Source organism: Entelurus aequoreus, linkage group LG02 (assembly GCF_033978785.1).
Source record: "Entelurus aequoreus isolate RoL-2023_Sb linkage group LG02, RoL_Eaeq_v1.1, whole genome shotgun sequence".
Taxonomy (NCBI): Eukaryota; Metazoa; Chordata; class Actinopteri; order Syngnathiformes; family Syngnathidae; genus Entelurus; species Entelurus aequoreus.
The window spans coordinates 84,130,473-84,138,758 of record NC_084732.1 but is presented as its reverse complement, the minus strand read 5'-3'; the positions used below and the strand labels follow the sequence as shown (position 1 = coordinate 84,138,758).

At 47.1% G+C, this 8,286-nt stretch overlaps 1 protein-coding gene across 1 annotated transcript; it reads left to right on the top strand.

Annotated features, from left to right (window-relative positions):
• Positions 1-3,847: 3,847 nt before the first annotated feature.
• Positions 3,848-8,011, top strand: LOC133664663 (trace amine-associated receptor 13c-like). The gene is made up of 2 exons (XM_062069493.1): positions 3,848-4,166; positions 6,774-8,011. Exons 1-2 carry the CDS (start codon positions 3,881-3,883, stop codon positions 7,673-7,675), a joined length of 1,188 nt encoding a protein of 395 aa, XP_061925477.1. The 5' UTR covers positions 3,848-3,880; the 3' UTR covers positions 7,676-8,011.
• Positions 8,012-8,286: the final 275 nt, after the last annotated feature.

The window sequence follows — 8,286 nt, the reverse complement described above, 5'->3', positions numbered from 1 at the left end:
AAAATATCTGACCATAAACACACACAAGGGCCTGTACAAGTATCATCGCCTTAGTTATGGAGTTTCGAGTGCTCCTGCGATATCTCAGTCTGTTATGGACCAGATTCTGCAAGGGATGGACCATGTGACATGTTTTTTGGACGACATTCTCATCACTGCTTCCTCGGAGGAGGAGCATTTGACAAGACTGGATAATGTTCTCACACGTTTTGAGAAACATGGCATCAGGGTGAAGCTATCAAAATGTCAGTTTTTCCAGAGCAGTGTTGTATATCTGGGACATCGCATTGATAAGACTGGGTTACATCCTACAGAAGAAAAGGTAACTGCCATAACAAATGCACCTGAGCCCACAAATGTAACAGAACTGAAGTCTTTCTTGGGCCTTCTGAACTATTACAGCAGATTCCTGCAAAACCCCTCTACTGTGCTCCAGCCGCTGCACAGCCTACTTAAAAAGGACTCAAAGTGGGTTTGGACTGTTGAATGTGCAAAAGCATTTGAAGATGCAAAGCAACTTCTGCTGCAGAACAAAGTGTTGGTACACTACAACACCCGCCTGCCACTGCGAATCGCATGTGATGCTTCGCCTTATGGAGTTGGGGCTGTAATTTCACATGTAACAGAAAATGGAGAACAATGACCTGTTGCATTTGCCTCAAGGACACTCACTGAACCAGAAAGGAAGTATGCCCAAACTGAAAAGGAGGCACTTGCTATCATTTTTGGAGTAAAGAAATTTCACAAATATCTTTATGGAAGAAAATTCACACTTATCACTGATCATAAGCCACTGTTGGCCATCCTGGGGCCAAAATCAGCAATTCCAACGTTGGCAGCATTAAGAATGCAACGCTGGGCACTTATTCTCATGGCGTACAATTATGAGATTGAGTATAAGAAGTCAGCTGATCATGCTAATGCGGATGCTTTGTCACGCCTACCCCGAGTAGGGATGAACAACACAGCAGAAGAGGGAAGTATCTTCTACTTTTCACAGTTGGAGGAACTCCCTGTGTGTGCAAAAGACATTGAGAGTGCTACTTTTAAAGATCCTGTACTCGGTAAGGTGTGGAACTACACATTAAATGGCCGGCCGAGTTATGTGCAAGATGTAGCATTGAGGCCTTACTTTGTACGCAGACAGGAGTTATCGGCAGATCAAGGCTGCATTCTCTGGGGACAGCGAGTCATCATACCCCCAGGTTATCGACAAAGATTACTGGAGGATCTTCATCATGAACATCCTGGTATCTGCCGTATGAAGGCTCTTGCCCGCAGTTACCTTTGGTGGCCAGGCTGTGATGGTGAAATTCAAGAACTGGTGAACAAGTGCTCAGTCTGCCAAGCAGTACAGAAAATGCCAGCTGTGGCACCATTACATCCTTGGCGGTGGCCAGAAAGAGTGTGGCAAAGAATTCACATCGATTTTGCAGAAAAAGATAAACAGTATTTTTTGGTTGTCATAGATAGCCATTCAAAGTGGTTAGAGGTTTTTCCAATGTCCTCCACTACTTCTCACAACACCATTAAAGTGCTGCACGGTCTGTTTGCATTGTATGGACTGCCAGAAGAGCTAGTTTCAGACAATGGCCCACAACTGGTGGGCCATCTCATGTACCGCAGCACACCCCACACAGTGACGGGACGTACTCCAGCTGAGTTATTCCTGAAACGCCAGTTGAGAACTCGTTTCAGTTTGCTCAAGCCGGAGCTTGCCAGACAGATAGAAGGAAAACAGGCAGCGCAGAAGCATCATCATGACAAAAGGGCTCCCCCTGTTCGCTTTTTCCTGGAGGGAGAGGTGGTTCGCATCAGAAATTTCAGGGGCGGAGTGGAAAAATGGATTCAGGCAAAAATACTGAAAAGACTGGAAACTGTCACTTACCTGATCCAAGAGGGACAGAGACAGCGCACAGTGCATGTGGATCACATGTTACCATGGCGAGAGAACATGGAGAGACTGCCAGTTATCTTGTCTCCACCAGTTGCAGAAAATGTACCATCAGTACAACTGGACAGTGCTGTTTCAGTTCCATCACCAGGACCATCAGTGAGTCAGACACAAACTAGTCTCACCACTGAACCAGATTCAAGGGCTGCTGAGTTGCCATCATCAGAACCCAGATCACCCACAACAAAAACCCCACCAGTGATCCGCAGGTACCCAGAAAGGTTTCGAGTACCACCAAAAAAACTGAATCTCTGAAGACAGTATAAAAATATGTGTTAAAGGTGTACAAATACTGTTTTGTATAATACGTACGTTATTGTTGACAAATGAGGGTTAAGAGTTCAGTACTAAAAAAAAAAGAATGTGGTTTCAGTACAGTTTTTTAAATTGAACTGCTGCATTTTTTGGTTGGGTTGTCTATTTCTTTTGAGTAATTTCTACATTTCTAAAAGGGGAGGAATGTAATAGAGTGATCTATGTTTGTCTGTTGCCATCTCCTGGTGAATATTGGCTATAGCGTACTGGGGTTACTTTTTGGTTGGCCAACGATTTACGTGGTGTTGCGCACCTGAAGTCACGTGTGTTGAGTCTGTTCTGGAAGTCTACAGTAAAGAGACGTACTTCATCACCTCGCCTGTTTATTGCCTCCAACCCAATATATTACATATATATTTACTGTACATGTACATTTTTATTATTGAGTCATTGGTCCGAGCAACTGCATCCCAATATAACTGATAGAGTCAAAATGATGAAACACTGAATATATTATGACTTATTACCATGTTGTTAACGTGTTGCTTAATTACAAGCGTCTAAATAAACACTGTCAGCACTTTTAATGGAAGTTTTGGTTTTGATCAATGCGGCTGATTGAACGTGATTGCAGTGTCGTGTGGTGTGAATGCTTAATTACGAATTTTGCAGAGTCCTGACTTATTAGTGTGCAGTCAAGCACGCTTGATTTAACGACCAACGTGCTCTATTAAAAGGAAAGAAAAGGCGGTGTTAACATTCAAGGGACGGCACCTAAATCAATCATGCCGAACGTGCTACGTTCCAACACGTGAACGTGCGTAGAGAGCGTTTGAAACGTACCGTCTGAAACGCACCGTATCCGTGCCTGCAGCTGGAAAACCTGTCCTTTCCTGTCGCCGTTTGTTTTGTTTTGGTGGCCCTTCCCGCTCTCCAGATCAGCGAACGTCATGAATGATTGAAGCCCGCTCGTCAGCCCACAGAACCGAAGCTAAGTCACTCTGAATGGCTGCTGAGGGCGCTGTGAAACATTGTTGGAACAGCAACATTATAACCGGCACACGCCGATTAAACAGAAAGTAGGCTGTGTGCGCCCGGGCTGGCAGCGTCTCAAAGGCAGGACGCCTTTTATGTCGGTCTCGGATTAAGCAGAAAGTGTGCGAGCCGCAGCATTTTAAAAACCACCTCTTTGTACGTACTGCTTTTAGTTCCTCCCTGGTCTCTATAATCAAGCACTGCACATCATTAGACGGCACTATACTGAGAAACCTGCGCTGGTTCTAACAAAAAAACACTCCTTTCATCGGTGTTAATACCAGCAGCTCATTAAGTGCAAGAGGATGATTCACTTTCATAGAAATGAGCAAATTAGTCAAATTTTTTTTTTTTGTATAAGATTTAATAAAAAAAATATTCCAAATTGACAAAAGCCCGGCACAAAATTCTCCCTTACCCCTCCCCTTCGTCGCCCCTGATTGTCATTTTGGTGCAATCACAATCAGCGAGGATACGCTCCAGCTAACGAGTGACGAGGATATAGACATGGACAGATGCACTGAGATCTGACAGATTCTTTTTTTCCCCCCCAACAGGTTTGACTCCGAGCTCAGGACATGGTCTCCTGACTGACCTCACCACACACCCCCAGTGAAAACCAGAACGTTCTGGGCCATGACAGCTCTCCTGACACAAACTGCTCCTGCTGGGACCGCAGCAGTACTGCAGGCTACCACGGACTCCCCCTTCAACCTGACTCTGACCTCTGCACGGGTGGAACTTGCATCGAGCCAGCCGCTGGCTCCTCTGTGTACGGTCTGCTGCTGCGGCTTTCTCAATCGTACCTTTGCTGTGGCGTTCATGGTCAGCCTGGCTGTGGCCATCGTGGTTGGGAATGTGATCACTCTGATTGTGTTTGTGCAGACGAGACAGTCCAGAACAGCCCAAGGCTACCTGAAAGGTAATACTGGACGAATGGATCAAGACACTTTATCATTTACCACATCCATCCATCCATCCATCTTCTTCCGCTTATCCGAGGTGTTCCCAGGCCAGCCTGGACACATAGTCTTCCCAACGTGTCCTGGGTCTTCCCAGTGGCCTCCTACCGGTCGTATGTGCCCTAAACACGATCGGGTGGCATCCTGACTAGATGCCCGAACCACCTCATCTGGCTCCACTCGATGTGGAGGAGCAGAGGCTTTACTTTGAGCTCCTCCTGGATGACAGAGCTTCTCACCCTATCTCTAAGGGAGAGCCCCGCCACCCGGCGGAGGAAACTCTTTTCGGCCGCTTGTACCAGTGATCTTGTCCTTTCTGTAATAACCCAAAGCTCATGACCCTATGTGAGGATGGGAACGTAGATCGACCGGTAAATTGAGAGCTTAGCCTTCCGGCTCAGCTCCTTCTTCACCACAACGGATCGATACAGCGTCCGCATTACTGAAGACGCCGCACCGGTCCGCCTGTCGATCTCACGATCCACTCTTTCGTCACTCGTGAACAAGACTCCGAGGTACTTGAACTCCTCCACATGGGGCAAGATCTCCTCCCCAACCCGGAGATGGCACTCCACCCTTTTCCTTTATCATATGCGTTCATCAAAAAACAACACAGCAAGCTTGCATCGTTACAGCCACTGCCAGTCAAACCAACCCATGCTATAGGGATGAGTACCGGATTAGGTACTTTTATAGGTACTCACCAAAGTCCGTCGATACTATCGGGTTCTGATTCACGTCAAATCAAATGGTGACATATTTTGATACCTGTGTTGTAAACGTCCGGTTACAAACTCTGTTCCGGCTCAAGCGCTCTTGGACAGTTTTCCATGCCAACAAAGCAAGAAGAAGGCGCTCAAAAGTACAATATGGTAACACATCTCAAAATGCGCTAGCTTAACGCTAATTAACATTGGTTTTCCCATAAACATGCTATCTATTAGCATCAGCAAATTTTACACATCCAAAGTCAGTCTAAGCAGGGAAGTTCAGACTTCCCTCCCCCCAGCTATTTTGTCCAAGTCTCCAGGCTAGTCTCTCCACCGTGTCCTGGGTCTTCCCTGGGAGGCGTTCAGCGGGCATTCTGACCAGATGCCCGAACCACCTCATTTGGCTCCTCTCGATGTGGAGGAGCAGAGACTCCTCCAGAATGACAGAGCTTGTCACCCTATCTATAAGGGAGAGCCTCGCTAGCCAACAAAGAAAACTCATTTCGGCCATAACCCAAAGCTCATGACCATAGGTGAGGATGGGGACGTAGATCGATCGGTAAATTGAGAGCTTAGTCTTCCGGCTCAGCTCCTTTTTCACCAGGACAAACCCATTCCGGTTTACCAACCGAGCTATACCGGGGCGGTATAGCTCGGTTGGTAGAGTGGCTGTGCCAGCAACTTCAGGGTTGCAGGTTCGATCCCCGCTTCCGCCATCCCAGTCAATGCCGTTGTGTCCTTGGGCAAGACACTTTACCCACCTGCTCCCAGTGCCACCCACACTGGGTTAAATGTAACTTAGATATTGGGTTTCACAATGTAAAGCGCTTTGAGTCACTTGAGGAAAAAGTGCTATATAAATATAATTCACTTCACTTCACATTCAAGGTCCGCATCACTGCAGATGCCGCACCGATCCGCCTGTCGAACCCACGATCCACTCTTCCCTCACTCGTGAACAAGACCCCGAGGTACTTAAACTCCTCCACTTGGAGCAGGATCTCCGCCCCAACCCGGAGATGCCACTCCACCCTATTCCGGGCGAGAACCATGGACTCAGACTTGTAGGTGCTGATTTTCATCCCAGTCACTTTACACTCGGCTGCGAACAGATCCGGCGAGACCTGAAGATCCTGGCTAGATGAAGCCAGCAAGACCACATCGTCCGCAAAAAGCAGGGACGTAATCCTGCTGCCACCAAAGTGGATCACCTTAACGCCCTGACTGTGCCTAGAAATTCTGTCCTTAAAAGTTGTAAACAGAATCAGTGACAAAGGGCAGCCCTGGCGCAGTCCAACCCTTACTGGAAACGGGTCCGACTTACTGCTGGCGATGCGGACTAAGCTCTGAAACTGATCAATCAGGCGGTCCGATACACCATACTCTCTGAGCACTCTCGACAGGACTTCCGAAGATAAATTGTCGAATGCCTTCTCCAAGTCCACAAAACACATGTAGACTGGTTGGGCAAACTCCCATGCACAACAAGAGAAAGGGTGTAGGGCAGGTGTTTGTGCGTACGCAAGCTTGTTACACTAGGGTCCTGGTGCATAATAAGTACTATACTTAGAGTAGAAACACTTTTTAGGACTCAACAAAAGAAAAAACTAGCACATTCAAAGATGACTTCCTGATAAAAGCAACACCCGTGGTCTATACACTACTGCCGTCTAATGGCTTGGAATTGCAACTGCATACAAAGTCTACTACAGTACAGTATTTACAAATGAGTGCTGAAGATTGGTACCAGTGAGTACCAGCATCAATTCCCAGGTACCGGGAATTGGTGCTGTATCGATTGAAATGTGAAAGGTATCACAGTATTTTGCCTGCTCCTAATATTTCTCTTGTTGACAGTGTCTCTGGCCATAGCCGACATGATGGTGGGCCTCCTTGTGGTCCCCTTCTCCATCTACACCGAGGTCACAATGATGGTCAGGACCGTGCCTCCCATTTGGTATCAGGGGGGCTCGACATCTGCAGATTCCTCTCTTGGTGGCCAGGGGAGCTCCTTCCAGCCGTGCATGCTGATCGGGCCAGTGTTCGCTGGGTGCACCTTCGTCTCCATCAGCACCATCTTCCTCATGACCGTGGAGCGGAGTGTCGCCATCCTGCGGCCGCTCCACAAGGACGCCCTGGTGACGCGGCGGAGGACTCTGCTCCTCATCCTGCTTTCCTGGACCGCCAGCTTCCTCCTGGCACTGGCACCCCTCATCTTCAGCGGCAATTTCACTTTGGAGTACAACGAGTGCAGCCGGATGTGCAACTACGCCCCGCTGTTGCTCGGCAACCAGCTGCCGCCCGATGCCAACATCTTGCTATTGTTCCCGGCGTTTGACTTCACCCTTCTTGGCGGGACGCTGGCAATTAACATTGTGTCTTTCACAAGCATCCGGCAGTACTCCAGGAGACGCAAACTGCTCTCGGAGGGCAGTTTGAGCGACGGGGGAGTCGTCAGTGGAGCAGGAGGAGGAGGGGCTTGTCCTCACAGACCCTCATTTTCAGACATTAAGGCTGCTAAGACAATCAGCATATTAACATTTGCCTTCACTGCCTCCTTCTCGCCCATTGCAGTGTTTGTGCTGGGGAACGTGGTGGGCTACACCTGGTGCAACTTCTCCTTTGTTGCCTTCTGGATTCTAACAGGAAACAGTTGTTGCAACGTCATCATCTACAGCGTCCGGGACCACCGCTTTCGCAAGGGGGTGACCCTGCTCTTTCGGCGTGAACACTTCCCCCTGACAGGGGAGAAAAACTGAGGGACGTCTCCGGAGTGGTTGCTAATCGCGTTGGTGATGGGATTGGATAGTGGTGCTAACTTTGCATGAAGTTGTGTCAGTCTGTCTTAGTCAGTACCTTCAGGATTTCGCGTTTTTTTGTGACTGTCGTGGCCTAAAATGTACAAATTCGCAGCAGCTTTTTCCAAAAGCTGTGGCAAACGTTGCGATATTTTGAGGCTTATTTTCCTTTCCAAAAACATTGAATAAACTTGTGATTTTTATGAATTTGTTATCAATGTTTTAAGTATTCAAAAAACAACCAACAGGATTTCAACAAACATTTGAAAACAAATACTGTATTGCTGTTTTACTCGTTTTGCCTGAATTCGTGGCAGCTTTTTCCAAAAGCTGCGGCAAACGTTGCGATATTTTGAGGCTTATTTTCCTTTCCAAAAACATTGAATCAACTTGTGATTTTTATGAATTTGTTATCAACGTTTTAAGTATTCAAAAAACAACCAACAGGATTTCAACAAACATTTGAAAACAAATACTGTATTGCTGTTTTACTCGTTTTGCCTGAATTCGTGGCAGCTTTTTTTTCATAAAAATTTACAATGATTTTTATGAATTTGTTGTCAATGTTTCAA